The sequence below is a fragment of the Rhinolophus sinicus genome, linkage group LG02, assembly GCF_036562045.2.
Source record: "Rhinolophus sinicus isolate RSC01 linkage group LG02, ASM3656204v1, whole genome shotgun sequence".
Lineage (NCBI taxonomy): Eukaryota > Metazoa > Chordata > Mammalia > Chiroptera > Rhinolophidae > Rhinolophus > Rhinolophus sinicus.
The window spans coordinates 36902501-36924550 of NC_133752.1; the positions used below are offsets into that span (position 1 = coordinate 36902501).

A 22050-nucleotide genomic window follows, 5' to 3' on the forward strand; every position below is an offset into this window, starting at 1 on the left:
TAAAAAATCAGTATCATGAAAATAAAGATGAGAGGACTGTTCTAAATTACGAGACTGAGACATAACAACCAAATGCTATTTGTGAGCTTTAATAGGGTCTTGATTCCAAAAAAAACACACCAAAAACCCATAATACAACTATTAAATATGCTTGGAGGATAACTGAAAAAGTTGAATAGGACTATTAGATGAATGTTCTTAAATATAATCATGATACTGCAGTTAAGAATGTCTTTTTCGTTAGAAAGTGCACGCTGAATATCTAATGGGTGTGGGTATCACATTGTCTGTGACTTATTCTATAATGTTTCAACAAATACATACACAAATGCAATATACACACAAGCACACATAAAGAAAGCAAACAGCATAATGTTAATTTAGATGATGGGTATATTGCAATTAGGTGTAATAGTCTTTTAAAAACTTGCCTGTTTGAAAATTTTCATAATAAAAACCTAGGGAAACTCAATAAAGTTGTAAAATAATCAAGAGAAAAATAACCCCTTGTCTGTAATTTTCACTTAGCACCTTATCATTTATCCTTTTAGAGTACGTCTTGTCAGCACAAGTAACCATAAGCCCCTAGAGGACAGTCAAATTTTTGCAAGTTTACAGATATGACAATAGCCCAATGAATGTTGTTATTCAAAAGTAACACAAAAGACCAGATTTGCAAAAATCAAAATGTCTGTTAATAACAAGTCCTAGCAAGGATATGGAATAATGTAAAGGTTTTGATGATGGGAGTATAAGTACAATCACACTGAAGAATAATTTGGCATGACCAAAATAAAGCTGAACTACATATAGAATTTTTCTTCTAGGTGGATACCCAAGAGAAATTCTTGCACACAGGCACCAGGAGTTAGGCATAAGAACGTTTAGAGCAGCACTGTTTATTAATCCAAAAACCTGAAACAACCCAAATTTCCATTAATGAAGGAATGAATAAATGATATATTAACTCCTTGCAATACCACACAGCAATGAAAATGAATGGACTAGAGCTACGTACGACAGGGATGAATCTTAAGAACATAATGTTAAACAAAGAAAGGAAGTTGGGAAAAAATACACTGATTTTATTAACAAAAATGTCAAAGCCATCAAAAGTAAACAATGCATTATCTAGGGAATCAAACCTATGGAAAAGCAAATTGTGATCTTGAAACACAAAATTCAAGAAAAGGGAGTACCGCCCGGTGAGGGAGACAAAGGAGACTTCTGGTTTTGTTTACCTAGTAATATTCTTTTTAGTAACACAGACATTTGCTGTATCAGGTTTCTGTGGAGCCTATGGATGATTTACTGTTAGTTTTTTATTCTACTCAATATCTAATAAAAACAACTTGGAAAAAAAATAATAATGCACATAAATTCTGACTTTAAGGTACTTAAAAACCTCAGTTCAAAAGCAATACTAAATATTCACGTTAATAACTGCATTTCTACTTTTCTCTACATTTGTTTAGTAGTGAACAATACAAACTTATCAGTACTCAAATAGTCAAACCTATCACTAATACCAATTAACAAAATAATCAGGAATAAAATAAATCCCCATTAAAAAAAAAAAAAAAGCCATGCCAAAAAAAGACTATGCCATGTCTAAAACCTTACATTTACCTATTTTACTGAATGACTGAAACTCATAATTTGATGGATAAGACAGGGTAATCTTCAAAATCTGATGCACAGGGCTGACCTTTTGTACCTTTATCAAGGCAGGATTTTTAAATACAGGTTCACATTACGGAAAAGTCTCTGTTGCCTCCCACTTTATGATGGTAAGGGAACTGCTAAAGTCGTAATTTCACTTGTCATTTATATCCTACACTCTTTAGACACAGGAGCTTATGACCCAGATAAATGCCACACTAGCACACCCCAGCTGACAGGGTTTTGAGGAATGCTTTCCAACAGACATGGCACAGCTTTGGTATTATCAGGAAGAAGTCCCCACTGAACTTTGAAATAAAACAGTAAGTTCCTGGGGACAAAACCAGGAGACAACTTTTTTTTTTTAATAACAACACTTTAACATGAGATCTACCCTCTTAACAAATTTAAGTGTCAATACAATTTTCAGTGTTGTTGGTACAATGCTGAATAACAGACATCTAGAGGTTACTCATCTTGGTAGACTGAAACTTCATGCTGTTGATTAGTAATTCCCCATTTCTCCTCCCTCCAGCCCCTGGCGACCACTATTCCCCTCTTTGATTCTACAAATTTTGACTATTTTAGATACCGCGTAAGTGGGATCATGCAGTATTTGTCCTTCTGTGACCAGCTTATTTCACTCAGCATAATGTCCTCAAGGAACATCCATGTTGCGGCATATTGCAGAATTTCCTGTTTTTTAAGGCTGAATAGTATTCCACTGTGTGTTTATACTACATGTTGTTTATCCATTCACCTATCCATGGACACTTATTGTCTCCACAACTTAGCTCTTGTGAACAGTGCTGCATGGAGAGAAATTACTTGTAATGTGTAATTTGGAGGAAGTTTCCCAAGGTCCCTCTTCCAGGTTCAACTACAGCTGACAAACGCGTATGCTGAGGAAGGCAGGCCAAGCTTGCAGAGTATGTTGACCTGTTCTTTATTCAGAGCCAGAAACAAGGCTGACACCAATCAAAGAAATCAAAACAAAGACTCATAATTGTTGAGCTGGCAGCACTACCTGCCCAGACATGAATAAGAAAATGCTTCATGTTCAAACTGAGAGGTCAGGGAAAGGGTAATAAATATATTTATATTCTATTACATTAAAATTAATATGGAGAGAATACCAATGGTTGCTGTGTGAAGCATCCCTGCCTATATGCGTCTACTACTTTTGCTATTAATACCAGACAATTCCTCATTGATGCTACAACTTCTCCCTCCTAACATCTATAGCAGGGTATGTGCTTAACTATGTGTTTATGTGTCTGTCATCCCCACCACATTTACTAAGACCTAAACAAAACCAACTAAACAAAGTACAACTAAAAACTTCTATCCACAGACTGTATGAACTGTATAAAACCACACCTCCTCCCAACAGTCCATTGATCTCTAAAAAAGTAATTCAGTTAAAAACTTGCTCAACTTTTGATTACTTGCCAATGAAATGATGCTTGCTTTTTATTATATTACGAGTTCTAGTGGAATAGAATTCATACCAAAACCTCAATATCAGTATTCATAAGATAAGCATGTCAATAAAAGGAGATATCCACTGACCACCAGAAGGTTCTCAAACCAACAAAGATGCACAGACTCCACTATGAGAACTACCAATAGCTTGGGTGGTTTAATCCCAGGTTCATGTACCAGTCCTACCATTATTCTGTATCCCTGCGTAAATAAAAATGATTTAAATTTTACAGGAACATTTGTTGAAGAGTAGTTAAACAGCAGCTAAACAATTGAAAGAAACTAAATTCAACCATAGGTGAGTAAACAAAGGATAGTACATCTATAACATAGTATACTATTCAGTCATTACAAAGGAAAATATAAAAGTATCTATCACAGACACTCCCAATATATTAGTTAACACGTAACGGTGGCCAAATTCCCTAGGATTATGTATATTATGGTGCCATTTTTGTAAAAACATATACAAGCATATGCACATTAATACATATAAAATATATAAATGTTTGTAAAAATACACATCAAAAGTTTCACAGAAATTATCACGGAGTAACTTTTCATCTGTATTTTCTAATTTTTATACAGTAAGTATATTATTAAAGTTATTTTTGTTTAACAAATACAATCTATCTACATCTTCATTCTACTTTTTGTTTATAAGAAGCTACCCAATCATTTGTACCCAATCATTTAACTTACAGCAATATCTAGGGGTAGTGAGTTATGTGAGGAATTTAAAGAAAATCCCTATAAATAAAAAAAGTATCATACAGTAATATCTCCATCATTGATGAAGATGAGTTCCATAAACATTGCACTGCCAGGAACTGTTATCAAAGATGTTAACATCTCTGGTAACAAAGACAGATTCAGAGGACAGGGTTGCATTTCAGTGTCACATGTTGGAAGGACAATTCCTTCCTACAAGATGCCCAGCCACTCACTTTCCTTCCTGGACACCCAGTTAGTTAATTACCTTACCTTGCCATTGCTTCTTTAAAAGAACGTATTGCAAGAATTTGTTTAAAACGTTCATAAACAAATAATACTTCTCCTTAGACACTTTTAATAACTGACTGTAATAGTACTAGACATGAGGCTACATGTATAATAAAACCACTTACTGAACACTGTGCCAGGCATGTTGCACGCACTCTCTTATTTACCTTCCCCTCAACTCCATGGAGGGTGCACCATTAGACTTCTCTTACAAAACTAGGAGATGACTTACCCAAGGACAAGATTTAAACCCAGGTCAGGTCAGACTCCAAACCCAGTCTCCTTCCCCTTACATTACACTACCTTTTCAGTTCTTAGGCCTTGTAGTATCAGTTGCAAACCACTCAGGTCCTCAGCTGATTCTTCAAAGACCAGACAGTGTCTGTCTTGGGTTGTTTAACGGAAGGTCTGAATGTATCCCTGCTTTCCTTCTCAGGCCCATCAACCTCTATTCTTTCATTTAATGAACTGAAGGCATACTGTGTGCAAGGCACATTGAAAAATACAAAAATGAGTAAAGCACAGTCTCCATTCTCAAAAATAATCTTATGAACTCCTAGGGACTAGGAGGAAACTACTGAATTACTTTTAAAACTAGTAAACTACTACTAAATAAGAATGAACACTTCTATAAAGAAATATCATCAAACATCAGGAACTCCTGAAAAGCTGAATTTTCAAGTAAAAGTTTTACTCAAAGGACTAAAACCTTTCTTAGAATTAAGCATCTTAGATAAAAAATATTTCTACGTTCTTAAGCATAAAACACAGTATAACAATAAAAAAACTAATACTGATTAAATTGACTAATGTGCTAAGTGTTTTACATACACTTAGTATTTAGTCTTCACCACAACTTTGAGATAAGTAGTATTAATGGTCCCATTTTAAAAGGAGGAAACAGAAAACAGAGAGGTTAACTCATTAGCCCAAAATCACACAGCTAGTAAATGATGGAGTCTTGATTCGAATGCAGCACTCTCTCTATTCTGCCTTTTGATACATTTATTCATTGATTCAAACATTTGACCACCTACTGCATGCAAAGCACTGTGTTGAATAATGAGGATAGGGCAGTGAACAAGATAGTTTATTCATGAAGCTCACCTGAATCAGAGATTGAAAGACAGATAAATAAGAAAACAAATAAGATAATGAGATAGTATAAAGTATTATAGAAGAAATAAACAAAGTGATATGACAGAGTGACTGGGCAAGGCTTACTTCTATCATGGTGTCCTGCAATTCTGTTCTCGGTTTGTTCCCAAAGACAAGCTGGCCAGACAGCCACTCTGAGGACCAGAGGACCAAGAGTAGAAAGAAGACAGACTACTCCTAGTGAAGGTGATCAGAGAAGTGGCAAGGAGAAGCCCTAGTTTCACCACAGATGTGGAAATTGGTTTAGAAAAAGATAATGATATGATCAGTCTCAAGCTGGGGCTGAAAGAACAGCTGTGACTTCAGAAGACAGGTGACATTTGGGTGAAGGAAAGAGTGTAAGTATAGCCTCTGGTTAGAGCAAGAGAATAAAGCTGGTTCCCTGATTATGGGGCTACAATCCTGCAAGCAATGGTAACTCTATGTATTATGGGTAGGGGGTAAGTATAATTAAACTGCTATGCGAGGGGAAAATAACTTCTGTACCAAAGGTTTCGTTTGGATGGTTTTTGTGGGTGTTTGCACAGTGAGGAACTACAGCAGGAAAATGAATTAAGACACCATTACAACTGACTTGGTGAGAAATTTAAAAAACTGACCAGAGGGAAGTGGTAATAGGAATGAAGACAGACAGCTGTGAGAGCAACTCAGGGTTTGACTTACAGGCATAGCAATGGTATGGGAAATACACCTAGGAACGCAACATAAAATAAAATAAAATAAATCCAATCCTACAGTACTGAATAAACCCTGCATGTTTTCTGCCTGTTTTCAAAAATGTGTTGGAAAATTTCCACAAACCCCAAGGAGCCAATGTTCTTTCTACTAAATACCATGCCTAAGAAAATATCACCTATGCTTGATGAATATGGTTTCATAGAATCTTTTAAAAATCTCAACAGATAAATGTCCGTACATATTCATTCATTTAGTATTACAAAATGCCACCTAATCTTAAATGCAGAGTACACCACATTATTCTTCTCAGATGATACACAATTTCCAAAAGCAAACTTTTTTTGTGTTAAGTCCAGGTCCCACATAGGCCTCAACAAACAAGAATTTGAAAATTATTTTGAAGAAACAAAAGGACTCCTACCAGGTTTAGCAAGCTGAGTAGACTCACTGCTATTTTTAGAATGAGCAACATTTCTCCATGTGCAACTTTGTCCAAATGATACAACAAGGTCAAGGCTCATATCCTATCTGAAAACAAGACCTATACAACATAGCTAAGATCTCTTCTTACAATGGATTGTCTACAAGTGTTGTGGCTTAAGGAGTTTATCTATATGTTTACTTTGCATACAGCTTTATGCTTACGTGTTCTATGTTTTAAATATATTATTTGTATTTATTGTTCTTATATGTTTTCATTCTATTCATTCATATTTTTACATATGGCAGTGTCCACATAGCACTGGCAGCCTTAAAAAAAAATGCCTTACGTTTTACCAGCATTTCACATTCATTGGATATTTTGGGCCTCGGAATAACTTTGTGAAATAGTAAGTAACTATATTATCTTCCCCTGTGTACAGTGGTGGGACTGGAGTTCAGAAAGGTTAGGTAGCTTGACTAGTTCAAGATTGCTCAGTAACTGGCAAGGGCAGAACCCTGACCAGGCCTTCGCTCTTCCTTCATGCCCTTCTCCCCCCAGGACACTGCCAATTTAATACTTGAATATTCACGTGTCTCTATTCAACAGTCCTGGACTGTAACTAAGAGCCATCACTGCTGCCCTGCCAAAAAACCTTGAGTGCCGAAATGCAGCTGGAACACTAATACTTTTCAGTAAACATAAACACGACTACACGTTTCAGTCCGGACCCCATTCAATGCTTGGTTTGGCTCTTCTGCACAAAACTTATTAAAACATACTACAGCCTTAAATTAAAGCATACTCTTAATGGAACTGTCGTCTCCACTCGCTTGGAAATTCAGTAAATGCAAAAGGTGACTCATACCGTTAACTTATGGCTTTCTAAATTAATAACGTTGGATGCCAAAGGAAAAGAATGAATTCCACAGACCCTTCTCCATCCCCACCCCCAAAGTTGCTTAAGTGTCAAAGCGCGGTAGTAAAACACAAGGACAGAAGTTGGGGCTGGAGCCAGCATTCCTCCTCTCAGCGATTCCCACAGTCCCCGGGCAACCCATTCCTCAAAGCCCAGCAGGTCTCTTCCGACCCCCAATCCCGCCGTGACCAGAGTGACTACCGGTCCCGGAGACCCCCGCACAGTCCTGCCCGGAGCTGCGACAGCGAACTCGCAGGGCTGAGGCCGCCCCCTTCCCCCGGCGTCCCCACCGGTCCTGCGTAGCCCGCACACCTGGCAGTCCCTGCCCCGGCAGATACCTGCGCGGCGGGCACGGTCCCTAAACGCGGCGCCCCCGGGCAGCGGGTCCACCCTGGACAAGTCCGCTTCCGCTTCCAGCCCACATGGCCCGGACAGACCGCGCCCCGCCCCCGGTGCGCCCCGCGAGGCCGCGTCCCGAAGGGCCCAGGACTGCTGGGGGCGGGAGCCGGCGCCGGCGCTGCGGATGCGGGGAGGAAGCGCAGCCCGCGCGCCGGCCGGGGGAAGAGGAGGAGCGGGTCGCGACCTGCCGCGAGGGCTGGCGAAGAGGGAAGAGGAGGGGGTCCGGCGGCGGCGGCACCGCCGCGGGGTAGCGGGCGTCTACCTGCGAGCAGAAGTACGAGCCCTGGATGCCCAGCTTGATGCAGGTGGGACACTGGAGCTTGGCCTCGCTGCTGCAGCCGTCCGTCTCGCATACTCGTGTCTCCACGGCCGCCATGCTGCCCGGCTGCTGGAGGAGCGCCTCACCGAGGAAGAGTAGGAGGAGGGAGGGAGGAATCGCTGGGTGGAGGGAGGGTTGGGGAGGGGAGAGAGGCCGAGCCGGGGGAGGAGCTCGGCCCAAGGGCCTGGGCGCGGAAGGAAGAGGAGAGCCAGACCAGCCCAGACCGCGCTGCGCGCCCCGCCCCCAGTCCGCGCGCGCAGCTGGCGCCCCGCCCCCCGCCTTCGCCCCGCCCCCCAAGGCCTCTGCACCCCCAAGGCCGGCGAGCACGTGGGGGCAGTGAGGGAGCTGGCGATCTCCAGCTGCGCGGCACCCACCCGCTGAGTCTGCGCGTGGGGAGTGGGGCCTCCCAGCGCCGGGCGGAGAAGGCCAGGTGAGGCCCGCGAGAAGAGGCTCTCATGCCTCGAGCTCTCTGTGCCTAGAGAGGCAGAGACCCACTCGTCCCTTACTGAATTGAATCCCAGTGTTCTGAATGTCCCCCACGCTCGCAGGCGATTGGAAAGGGCGCTCCACTCCTCTGCGTTAGTCCACCCGGCAGCTCCTCGGAAAAGGAAAGTAATTCCCTTTTTTTAAGTTCTGTTTCTTACTGTCAGCTCTGAGGCTTAATGACTACCGCTCATTCATAAAAAGAGGAGCCAGAGAGTGTCTTTGAGGAGGTGGGCTGGGATTTGCGTCGTCCCTCCCTCGTGCCCGATATTTTTTTCACACCACCCCCATCCGTTCACAATCTACAGTGCTAGTAATAGTAACACAACAGCTACTAGATATTCAGTACAAACTTTAGTTATATTTCATATATATATTTTTGTATTATCCCAGATGATTGTTTAAGAGGTAAACGGGAGAATTGTATTAATCATGAAATGTCAGAGTTGAAGGGAGCGTTATAGGTCATCTGATGTAAACCTGTTGCCTAAATCTCTTCAACTGCATCCCAGCTCTGTCCTTTCCTGATATATACTTGAACACTCCTGTCACTAGGGAATAGAGAGGGACTAGTATTTATTGATCATCAACTAAGTACTGTGAACTTTGTGTTATCTAATCCAATTTTTTTAATTTCCATATTGAGTAAAAGACAAGAAAAGCTCATATTACTTTTATTTTAAATAACTTTGTTTTGCAATGTAAGCAATACAAATAATGTAACAAAATCAAGTAATAACTTTAAAATGTAATACATAGGGGTGGCCGGTTAGCTTAGTTGGTTAGAGCGTGGTGCCGATACCAAGTCTGCCGGTTTGATCCCTGCATGGGTCACCGTGAGCTGCGCCTTCAAAAAAAGAAAAATGTTATATAGACATAAGCAAAAAGATATCAACCACCAAATATAATAATATATGTATATACATTACAAAAACAGAACCATACCACAAAGAATGAGTAGGTAACTGATTTCTTCAATTATTATGTTGTGAATTTCTTTATTGTCATTAAATACACTTTTACCACATGGTTTTGATGTCTGCATAATATTCTATTGTATGGGTAATTTACTGAACCAAACTCATTAATAGACATTTAGGTTATTTTTAATTGTTATATATTATAAACAAGGCTTCAGCGAATATATTATTTTAGCTAGAGCTTTGCATACATCATTATTAGGATATGTTCTTCAAAGTAGAATTACTGCATGAGAGCGTTGTCACTGTTTATTGTTCTTTATACAGTTTGTCTAAATTTTCTTTAGAAAATGTGTACAAATTGGTTCAGAACTGTCCTAGAGACCTTATTTCCTTACTAGTGCTGGTTACTATCTATTTTTAATGCTTGTCATTTCGATAAAGGAAAATAAGCTATAATAAGACTGAACATTTTTCTCTGATTATCAGCATTTCTTTTATGTGTTTGCATTTGTTAAAATTTCTTTTCTGCAGAAAAGTACTAAAAAAATTTTTTTTTTAAAGCCAAGGCGCAAGTTGGCCACAATACCGTCAACTAAACATATCAGTGTTTCATTTGTCCTTGTTACCTTCAGTCCATGTCCACGGGCATATTCAATGTTTACATATTCGCAGTTCTTGGTCAAATTTTGTATTCTACATAGTCAAATACCAGTATGCCATGGATTACTCTTAGATTTAGAAAAAACAATAAATCCTATTTTCTATCTGATAGCTCTTTATGTATTTGAGACGAACCATCGTGTCTTATGGTTTGCTGGTTTTTACTTGTATAATGTAGCACGTTTAGATCCTTTGCAATCTTTGTCCATCTACTCTGAAGACATTCCAGTTTGTTGACATGTGATGGATTGTGTTCAGGATTGAACTAATAAAATAGAGGAACAAGAATTTCTGAAAATTCTAGTCCAAAAAGCCCTAAGGGTTCTTCTTGGGCACAGGGAGACTGGAGACTCTCCTGCCCTTGCTGGCCATCAGTTCTGCTTCCTTGCATCTTCAGGGAAGCAGTGCTGTGGGGCAGGTAAGAGCACAGATGTTACATTAAAATAAGCAGACTTGAGTTGAACTCTCTGCCTTCAACCTCCCTCCCTTAGTCGTGGTTCCATGGGCAAATTCTTTAACCTCATTTTCCATATCTGAAAAATACAGGTTAAAGTACCTACCTCATAGATTTTTGTTATAATTAAGTTGAATAGAATTTGTGAAGTGCTTAGCAGCCCAATAAGTGATACTTACTATCATTATTTGTTAGCCTTGCTGTCAGCTCCTCCTTCCTTGGTCCTCTTCACCCACACAAGACAAGCTGTTGAGTGAGATAAACTTCCTAAGACCACCTTTCTGGCTGTTAAGATAATCACCCAGATATTTTTTGTCTAAGCATAAAAAAGTGACAAAATGTAGATATTTACAAAATTATGTTATAGTCTCTGTTTTATTCTTCTGTCTGAGATTTTAACTCAAAGTCCCCATTGGCTATCCGGTTACTGTTTTCATTCCTGTGTACAAACTTCAGCCAACTCATTTCCAGGAGGAAGAATGGGCTTCAGCGTCTCAGATGACAATCTGGCATTTCTAAAGTCCTTTGGCACTGAAGGCACTTGTTTCCTTGGCTGTCTGCACAGGGAAACGCACTTTTGAGATAGAATCTAAGCACATGCCCAAAGCCATCTATCGAATTAGCTTCCAGTGTCAACTAATAAATGTGGAAGGAATGATGGAGTTAGAAAATCACCATTTGACAACCATTATTGTAATAATTTATTCAGGAAAGAATCATCAATGGATACTAAAACAATTGGGTGAAAGTTTGTTAAAAAAAAAACAGCTATTTACATAGTCTCAGTATAACTCCCTGTAAAATATTTATCATTTAAAAAGAAAAAATAATAACTTCACAGTGGAGAAACCTTGCAGATACTCTCTTTATGTTATCGAAGTTAAAAATCACCAGTAATGGGACAAACTGACTTTGTGCGCCATCTGATATGAAACACTGGGAACACCATATCTTTTGTGGTGTTCCTGCCAAAAATATAAAATTGATTCTAATCATGAGGAAGCATCAGGCAAACCCAAACTGAAGGCAATCTATAATATAATTGCCCTGTCCTCTTCAAAATTCCAGTGTCCCAAAAGACTGGGAAAGATTTGAGGAACTGTCCCCAATCAAAAGAGATTAAAGATATATGACAACCAAAGCAACACTTGATCCTGGGTTGGATTTTGACCAAAAGAAAAAGTGTTGTTGCTCTAAAGGAAATTAGGTTTTATTGTATCCTCATGCATTCCCTGATGTTGACAGTTGTACTATAGTTATATCGTTGGTTCAGAATATACAGAGAGAAAATGAATGGTAAGACAAGTGTAGTGCAGTGTTTACAGTTGGGGAATCTGGGTATACCAGAGTTCTTTTTACAATTCGTGCAATGTTTCTGTAAGCTGGAATTTTTTTCAAACTGAAAGAAAATTTTTAAAAACTTGCCTAGAGTGGCCGGCCCGGTGGCTCAGGCGGTTGGAGCTCCATGCTCCTAACTCCCAAGGCTGCTGATTCGATTCCCACATGGGCCAGTGGGCTCTCAAGCACAAGGTTGCCGGTTCAACTCCTCGAGTCCGTCAAGGGATGGTGGGCTCCGCCCCCTGCAACTAAGATTGAACACGGCACCTTGAGCTGAGCTGCTGCTGGGCTCCCGGATGGCTCAGTTGGTTGGAGCACGTCCTCTCAACCACAAGGTTGCCAGTTCGACTCCCGCAAGGGATGGTGGACAGCACCCCCTACAACTAGCAACGGGAACTAGACCTGGAGCTGAGCTGCGCCCTCCACAACTAAGACTGAAAGGACAACAACTTGAAGCTGAACGGCACCCTCCACAACTAAGATTGAAAGGACAACTACTTGACTTGGAAAAAAGTCCTGGAAGTACACACTGTTCCCCAATAAAATCCTGTTCCCCTTCCCCAATAAAATCTTAAAAAAAAAAAAAAAAAAAAAAAATTGCCTAGATGCTCATCACCTTCAGGTTCAAGTCCAAACAGGCTCTCTGTCTATACCTCTGCTTAACTCGTTAGCCTCTCTCACTACTCATGCATTGGCCTTGATCCTCCAGCAATAGTGAACTGTTCACGGTTCCCTGAACACAAAATACTATTTCATTCTTGCATGTTCTCCTACATGCTGTTCCCTCTGCCTGACCTGCCTATCTCTGATTGCTTGGTGAAATTACTATTTCTTCAAAATCCAGCTCAGGCATCACTTCACCCATTAAACTTTTGCTGACCTCCTCAGCTCTAACTAACTTATGCCTCCTCTGTGCTACCTCTAAACCAGGTACAAAATGCAATTGCTAATATATAAGTACGTACAGATGCAAATGAGTTTAGTTTTAATCTTCACAAGGACTCTGCGGAAGGTTCTAGTACCAACCCCAGTTTTATCTCTGTAGACCAAAGTCACATAACCAGTAGGTAGCTGAGCCTGGACTTGAGCTCAAGTCTGTCTGACTACAAAGCCCATGCTCTTAACTACACTACTCATTGCCTTTAATTTTTCATCTGTCTCTCCTACTAGACTGTAACTTCTTTGTGACGGGAGGATTTATGTCTTATTGTTTCTCTATATTCCCAACCTTAACCTAAGTGAAGTTGATACTTTCACTCCAGTTTGTTTATATTCTCGACCTATCACAATGCTTGACATATAATAAATGATCGTTAAAACTTTTTCCTTCTTAAGTTTTTTATAAATATGAATTACTATCTCAAAGACACAAAAAAAGTGTGTGTGTGTGTGGAAAGAGAGAAAGAGAGAACATACTCTATCAGTCAGAACCCAGCAAAAAGCAGATGACACACTCAAGCTGGGTAATTTGAGAAGAATGAAGAGTTTAATAAAAAGATTATTATATAAATACTAAAGCATGGGCAGTGTCTTGGCAGTCCGAAAGGAGTAGTGCAATAAGTGAGAATTAACAATGGGGCAACATTTCCATTCCTAGGCCTGAAGGAGTAAGGGGACTGGGAAAATACCAAAACCCAAAGTGAACTGGGTGGAGAGGGCCTAACAGAAGTTGCAACCTTTGCTTAAACCTAGCCAGTCCAAGGCCATCCTAAAAATCAGGAATCTGGGACCTCATTATCCTCCCTCCTTCCAATAAGGCACACATTGATCTACAGTAGACCATAAAAATCAGCCTCCCAGAGCAGAGGGCCGGATTGAGAAGGGTGGAAAATAGATCTGGAGGGGCAAATGGAAGGTAATCCAGAATAATGTACCTACCACTCATCTTAAGAAATAGAATATGGCCAGTACAGTTGAAGTCCTTGGTGTACCCTTCCCTGATCACATCCGCCTTCTTCCTCTCCTGCAGGAGAGTCATTATCCTAACTTTGTTGTTTACTGTTCCCATGAATATCTTCAAACTTTAATGGTGTTGCACTGTGTATAGTCTTCAATGTACCCTCATCATTCTTCATTATGACTGTGAGATTCATCCTTGTTGATACTTTCACTCCAGTTTGTTTATATTCTCGACTGCACAGTAGTCTATTCTCTGAATATACCACACTATACATATATTCTCCTGCTCATGGGGGCAGCTCAGCATGGAAAGTCAGAGCCTGATGGGGGTAAGGTGGGATACCCCCCGGAGGGACAGACCAATATGGGGAGTCAGAGCCTGAACACCGTGAGTCCATGGGGAAGGGGGCAGGTCCCGGGTGTCAGAGCCTGAGCTGAGTGAGGAAGTCATCCAGATGGAAAGGGGGATTCCAAAGGGGGTGTGGGAGCCCACATGTGATAAGAAGAAAATGTGCACAGGGAAGGGCAGCTGCAGCAGTGGAGATGAGTTGCATATGGTCCACCAAATAAATTAATAAGTTAAGGAAAATTGAAGCCAGTCTTCTCTCTGTCAGAGAAGAGAATTAAAATATGGAAAGGTAGAAAACTCAAACAAATCCTGTGATGTTGAATTGGAATTGGAGGACTTGGTGTCAGCTATGGTTTTCAGCATATAGTATGTAGACAGATATAGACATCAATACAGATGTGGATGTAAGTATACGTGGGTATATAAATGCATCCATCCTCTAGCTCTATCCACTGAACGAGCCTGAGACCTGCAGCATCCCAACAGCAAGAATCATACCTAGGGCCCAGATCTTGGCTTCGAAATATCAATCTGTGCTAAAAGGAATGCAAACAATGACGATGATGGTAATAGATTATAACCCGTTGAATAAAGTAGGAAACAATGAATCGTACTGCTATAAAATGATAAATGAATAAATTGACAGTTTGATAAGGAATAGAATACTTACATGGTTTCAAAGTGCTTCCCCACAAAATGCTTATCAATTATAAAGGATGAAAATTCACTTCAGAGTTGACAAGTATAGCGGACACCATCTTAATCAAGTACTCAAAGTAAATACCATCAACAAAGGGACACATTGAAATCGTGCTCCACGTGACAGGATCCAGTGACAAGAATTTATGTCCCTTCCAAAGATGCATAAACTGAATCTAATCATGAGGAAACATCAGACAAACTAAAATCGAGCAACATTACACAAACAACTGCCTTGGAATGCAAAAGAGTCAAGGTCACGAAAATAAAGGAAAGACTAAGGAACACTTTTGGACTGAAGGATGCTAAAGAGACATGACAATTAGAAACAATTCATGATGTGCTGAAATGGATCCTTTTGCTCTAAAGGACATTATTTGAACAGTTGGCAAAACTTGAACAGGTCTGAGGATTAGATGGTAGTAATGTATCAATGTTAATTTCCTGATTTTCATGGTAGCGTGTGGTATCTCTCATTATGTAGGCGAATGTCCTGGTTGCAGGAAATATACTCTAAAGTATTAGGGAATGATAGGTCATCAAGTAGGAAATTTATTCTCAAGTGCTTTAAGAAAATATAATTTTTATACTTACGACTTTTCTCTAAGTTTGGGATTGTTTCAAGAAATATAGCCTCATCCTGTGCAAGGTATTTACAAAGTAATATTTTATGTAAGCTAGTTAATTTTTCTAATGTAGAATACAATAAACTTAAAAAAATTTTAATTATAGGCAGAGCTAGTGCTTGACCTACAGGTATTGTGAAAATTGCCTGACCTGCTCTGAGGTGATACCTTGACCTTGACTTAAATGCCTTCATTTTAGCAGATACATGTTTTAATTCTACTAGAGAGTGGTTTTACAGTTAATATTAACAATGTAATATTTGTGTATGTTTTTATGTGTGTACACATATGCACACAAAGTAACAAAATAAAATGATGGGACCACACAAATGTACATTTCGGCGGCGATGCCACATAAAACATATCTCTGTGCTAATATACAATATCCATGTGTTCATTGAACAGTGGATATGGCAAATTGTATCTCCAATAATGGTTTTTACTCAAGAAAAGCAATAGAATTAGCATGTTTTGCTAAAACCTGTCTAGAAGTCATATTTCCTTTACTGTGTTGCCATAGAGAGAATTTTCTGCAATTTACTTTTTAAATTAAAAAAAAAAACCCACCAGACTATAACAGGCTGTTTACAATTCTGAGCAATGATGTCTTGTTCTTATTAAATTATAAAGCACTAAATGAATTTTAATAGATGATTTGATTAAATTATGAGTATGAATAACAAAATTTCTGTTGGTCTTGATTTACCAACATGGATGTAGAATCATCATTGGGGGAAAATTATCCCACACTCACCTTACACATAAATGAATAAGCTCTTAAAATATTCAAAATATGATATTTGCATTTAAAGCCATATTAAAATAGACATAATAAATTTTAGTTGATAAGTATTTGTTAGTGCTTTTAAGAGGATGATTTTCACACTTTATAAATGACATCTACTCAATATAGCAAATTAGAAAATATAACAAAAGTCTTCTTTTACAATACCAATTTAAAAAATACCAAGTAGCTTGTTGAGAAATGTGTTAATATCAAGAGGAAGAAATTTAGACAACCTTATTGAGAGACTTAAATAAATGGAAAGACACACATATTTATACATAGAAATACAGATTTTTTTAAAAATGTGTTTTTCCCAAGTGAATATACGTTAGTATAATTACAATTAAAATACCAGTGAGATATGTTGTTGTTTTAATAGGTGATTATTATTCTTATTGTTATTGTTCTGTTGTTATTGAAATGATTTTGAATTTTATTTTTTAAAAACAGGCAAGGGTAGCTACAAAATTATAGAAGAGCAATAAATTAAAAAAGAAGACTAATTCTACCACACATAAACAATATATATTAGCAGTATAATAATACAATCCCATGGGACAAAATAGTGTAGCAGAGTCGTGAAGTGGGGAAAATAGGAACGTCTGAATTCAAGTTCTAATTCAACCCGTACCCTTCTATATAAGAGAATTTTCTCACATATGCTGTATGATGAAAGTATACAAATCAATATAAAAGGGAAGAATGATTGAATAAATAATCTTAAGAAAATTAGGTAGCAGTTTGGAAAAAATAAATTTAAAAATGATGAATTAAAGAGCAAAGTAAAAAAACTGAAGATTATAAAATTAGCCAAAGAATAGGTGACAGAAATAAAATTAGATATTTAGAAAACCTCTGATTTTCTAATTCCACTTAGAAATTATCAAGAACAGAAGAATAAGTCTAAATGCAACTGTATCTTGTATCATTGAGCATCTACCATATCCTAAGCACTATTCTAGATCCTCAGGATAGATCAGTGAACAACAGACAACATATAGTTTGTATTCTTGAAGGTTCCAACAAGAATCAAATAAATACATATTAGGGGTACATAAGTGCTTTCAAGAAACTAAAGAACTGTGTGATACTAGCTTATAAACAGAAATATAAATCAATGGAGTAGAACTGCAAGTCCAGAAATAACCCCATACATTTATTTTAATAAAATGGAACCACCCATTAATTAATTGATGAATACATTTTTAAAATGTGTTATATTTATATAATAGAATATTATTCAGCCATAAAAAAGAATGAAGTACCAATACATGCTGCAACATGGGTGAACCTCAAAAGCATTATGCTAAGTGAAAGAAGCCTCACACAGAAGGCCACCTATTATATGATTCTATTTATATGAAATGTCCAGAATAGGCAAATCCATAAAGACAGAAATTAAACTAGTGATTTTCAAGGTTTCTGTTTAAAAGCCAGTTGTCAGTCTTTTTGTTGTTCCTTTGAAAGTGATTCTGCACCCTTCACCCCCAAATGCCTTTAAGATTTCCTTCTTTGTCTTTGGTTTTTAGTAATTCTTCTGTGATGTGCCTAGACATGATTTTTCTTTATATTTATCTTGTTTGAAATCTAGAGCTTATTGACTCTATAGCTTGATATCTTCTATAGGATTTTGAAAATTCTTAATCAGTATCTCTCATTACGTATGTGTTAAAAGTAAACTCCAATTGAGCATATATTCAATTTCTCCTCTATGTCCCATATGATTCTCACGCTCTTTAAAAATATTTTCTATCCTTTCTCTTTTTCACATTTCTGTTTGAATATTTCAGACAACACACTCTCATGTTAGGAACCCAAAATGTTATTATTTGGTGATCTTTTTTCCTGATCTTAAGTTCTGTTATTTTCTTAAGCAATAAAATAATCTCCAGCCAAGAAGTTGTATATATCTGACTGCCTCAACCCTCAGCAAAGAGTCTGCATATTTTCACTTTATTCTCCTGATCAGCTCCTAGAGTCACAGCTTCCTCTGGTCCAAATCTCATATTTTCATTCTCATTTCTTTCGATATTGTGAGTTTGAAAATATATCTATATTCTTCTACTGTCTCTTTAACAAAACTGAGTAGAAGAGAAAAGAAGTGTATATGGTCAATGTGCCCTGTTTAACAGGAAGTCATATATATAATATTATTCAATGCTGGCAAGAGTGCCATGAAAATAAAGCACTCTCATAGAGTTCTAATGGTATTGGATGGTAGTGTCCTTTTTTTAAAGGTCTTTAAATATGAGTTCCCTTCTGAGAAGAAAATCTAAATAAATCATCTAAAATTCAAAATTGAGAGTATTTTCTATGCACAAAAATATTCAAATAGTATACTTTATGAAAGTTAAAACTTAGATCACCGAAATATTTAATAATCTGAGACTAGGTAAATAAACTATGGAGCCCACATTTAATACAAAATTGTATGACCCTTTAAAATTGTTTGTAAAGATATGTATTAACATAGATAAATGCTGTTACTTACTGTTAACCGTAAAGGGCAGATTAAAGCAATTTTTTACAAAAACAAACAGAAACTCAAAACAGAAACATAACAAAAAAGTATAGAGGAAACATATCCAAATAAGGATAATACCTATCTTTGGATGGTGAGACAATGACAAATACATTTTTTCTATATACTTTTCTATATGTTCCAGTATCCCTAATGAAGGTGTGCTTCCTTAAAATGGAAAGCTATTTTAAAATGAAGAAGCATTATTTCTTTAACTTACATACTATGCTACTTATAATAATATGAAACCCATGTTATTTGTCCAAAATGTCCTATTTCTCTTGAATTCATTACAAGTTCTGGATTTTAGTTCAATGATAAAGATAAAAGAGATTTTTCAACATGCATTTCTAAAACATAGTATCTAAGAGTTTTGGACTCACAAACCTAACTAATTCATGGGACCATCCATCTTCTTTACTTTTCATAGAAATGCATGGTTCATTTACAATTCAGCCTCTGAATTAATTGACTCAAATTTTGTGCTAATACAACTCTAAAATGCAATGCCTCAGATAAATATCAACCAAGCACTGCAAAGTTAAATTTGAAATGTGTTCCACGTTACAGTCTGGTTTCCCTCACTACTGTCTAATAAATTAAAATGGCAAGTGGCATCATCTGTTAATGCTTTAAGGCAGCAAGAGATATTGAAGAGTTGCTTGAATTTACTTCTGCTGTAATGTATTACAAGACTGTTTGAAGACTGATTGCGTATCCAAGTTGAACTAAAAGTGATTTTCTTAAAAAGTGGGCTTGAACACATGGTATAAAGTAAGCACTATCCTGGTTTTCTGTCCTGAGTGCTTGCGATAAATTTAAAAGAAGTGAAATCTTTGAGTAAGCAGAGTTAGACAAATTTCTATAAATTGTGGGATAATCAACATATACATTAACACCAAAGCCACATTGCAGATTCTGAACTTTATTTTTCATTTGAACAGTAAAAGTAATGCATCATCTACAGGCTAACAGGATCAAAACGGTGGAGACTTGATTAACCAGGAACACAACTTTTATATGCAAGGAAATAGCCTCTTATTTTCTGCTATGTTCACAGCAACCCTTTTGGCAAAGAGATAGACCCAGGAAAGAAGGGGAAGTGCAATTCTTTTATATCTTTCAGTTTTATATCTTTCAGCTCAGATTACACAGAATGGTTTGTCATGCCTTCCAAGTAGATGGCAGGAAAGACATCTACACTACACCAAACCAGTCTGGAAATGAAAAACAAGCATCTGTTTGATTTATAAATGTATCAGCTTCTTTTCTGATAGCTTCTTACGAGGCCCTCCACAGCCGCTCTTTCGCTCTGCTTGGTGGTACACTCATATGATTTCTGTTGTTTCCTTTCTTAGCAAAATGGCCTTTTTCTATCAGTGCTTTCTTGTTACTCTATTTGCATAGCTTTATTTCTCTCAAAGGAACACACACCACATAGCATCTAAATTAGGAATTTTATAGTCTCCATTCATGAACGTTGATTTATGGCAGGACTTCACTTCAGCTCTATTCTGGGCATGTCTGAAAAAGTGCAAGAGATGAGATCTACAGCGGCTAGCAGAGAAGGCTCAAAGGAAAGGTCAGATGCTATCAAGGTTGGAATGTCTTTGTGCGGATGCAACTTCACCCAGCTGTTTTGAGAATGAGCATGACCGTGTGATGCTACTTAATTGTCTCTTGATACCGTGCTTCCCCAAAAATAAAACCTAGCCGGACAATCAGCTCTAATGTGTCTTTTGGAGCAAAAATTAATATAAGCTTAATATTATTATAAAATATTTATATATTACAATATACTACACTATAATATATAATGCTTATATATTATACTATACTATATTATACTATTATATTAACACCCGGTCTTATATAAGACTGGATCTTATATAATATAGTATAGTAATAATATAATATAATATAATATAATATAATATAATATAATATAATATAATATAATATAATACAGGGTCTTATATAAGACGGGGTCTTATATTAATTTTTGCTCCAAAAGATGCATTAGAGCTGATTGTCCAGCTAGGTCTTATTTTTGGGGAAACAGGGTAATTCGAAAAGCATCAATGTGCAACCTGAGATTGCAGAAGTGATCTGCTTTATTCCAGTCTCATCAGTATCAAAATTAATAATGCAACTGAGTAATATAATTCAGTCTCTTTCCTTATCTTACATTTAAATCATATTTCTTCTCAAACACAGTGCATTTAGGCAAGTTTCTTTCAATAATAGTTTTTACAACAAGAATATTAGTAATGCATCTCTAAGGATTCTCAAGTAATTTTATATTCATTACTGTTTTCTCCATGTATTCTAGTATTTTTTACAAAGATTGACAGGTAGGCTTCCAATTCCTTGTTATTTCATATTATTTAAAGCATTGGTATTATCTATAAGTACTTTATAATTTACAAAAACTGAGTAAGACATTACCATAAAATATTTTTGGAGAGCTCTCTAAAATGTCTGATATTAGTGAATTGCTCTTCTAAGGCTTCCATCCTCTCTTAAAATAAACCAAAATAGAGGTCTCCAACAAAACCATGTTATGCTCCCAATAGTCCCAACATTTCCTTGAATATTAAAGGAAAATATTTACGATAAAATCTTTCTTTTATGTTTCACTTAGGAAGAAAGCATTTGATGAATGTGTGAGGTTATCAAAAGAATCTCTCTAACTAACACTGTTAGTGATATTCCAAGATTGAAATGCAATCAGCAGCTTTGTGGGATATTCCTGACTTACTTGAAGAACTGGATTCTCTCTCTCAACCCAGAAAATAAAGGAACAGTTTATAACATACAGGGATTTTATAGGATGCGTGCAGAGAGCTCTTGCCTGTGGAATCAGTTAAACAAAAAAAATATTTGTGTTCGTAATATTTAGCGACTGGCTTATCTATAAAGAATCTTGCCCACACTGTGTAAGATTACATTTGTGATGACAGGAGATTTGAAGGGCAGAATGCTTATTCTGGGGGACAAAGAGCTTGATTCTGGGGGACAAACTAATCTATTAGTTTACTAGGGCTGCCATTACAAAACACTACAGAGTGGGTGGCTTAAACAACGGAAGTTTATTTTCTCACATTCTAGAGGCTAGAAGCCCATGATCAGGTGTCGGAAGGTTTGGTTTCTTCTGAGGCCCCTTTGCTTGGCTTGCAGGTGGCTGCCTTCTTGCTATGCCCAGGTATGATCATCCCTTAGTCTGTGTTGTCTGTGTTCTAAACTCTTATAAGGACAGTCGTCATAT

General features: G+C 37.6%; 1 protein-coding gene across 1 annotated transcript in view; it reads right to left on the reverse strand.

The window, feature by feature from the left end:
• Window positions 1–8315, reverse strand: part of METAP1 (methionyl aminopeptidase 1) — a 62717-nt gene extending 54402 nt beyond the window's left edge. The window contains exon 1 of the mRNA XM_019741141.2: window positions 7987–8315. Coding sequence (XP_019596700.1) covers window positions 7987–8100 — 114 coding nt within the window. The 5' untranslated portion in view covers window positions 8101–8315. The remainder of the gene's footprint in view (window positions 1–7986) is intronic.
• Between the last annotated feature and the right edge of the window lie 13735 nt (window positions 8316–22050).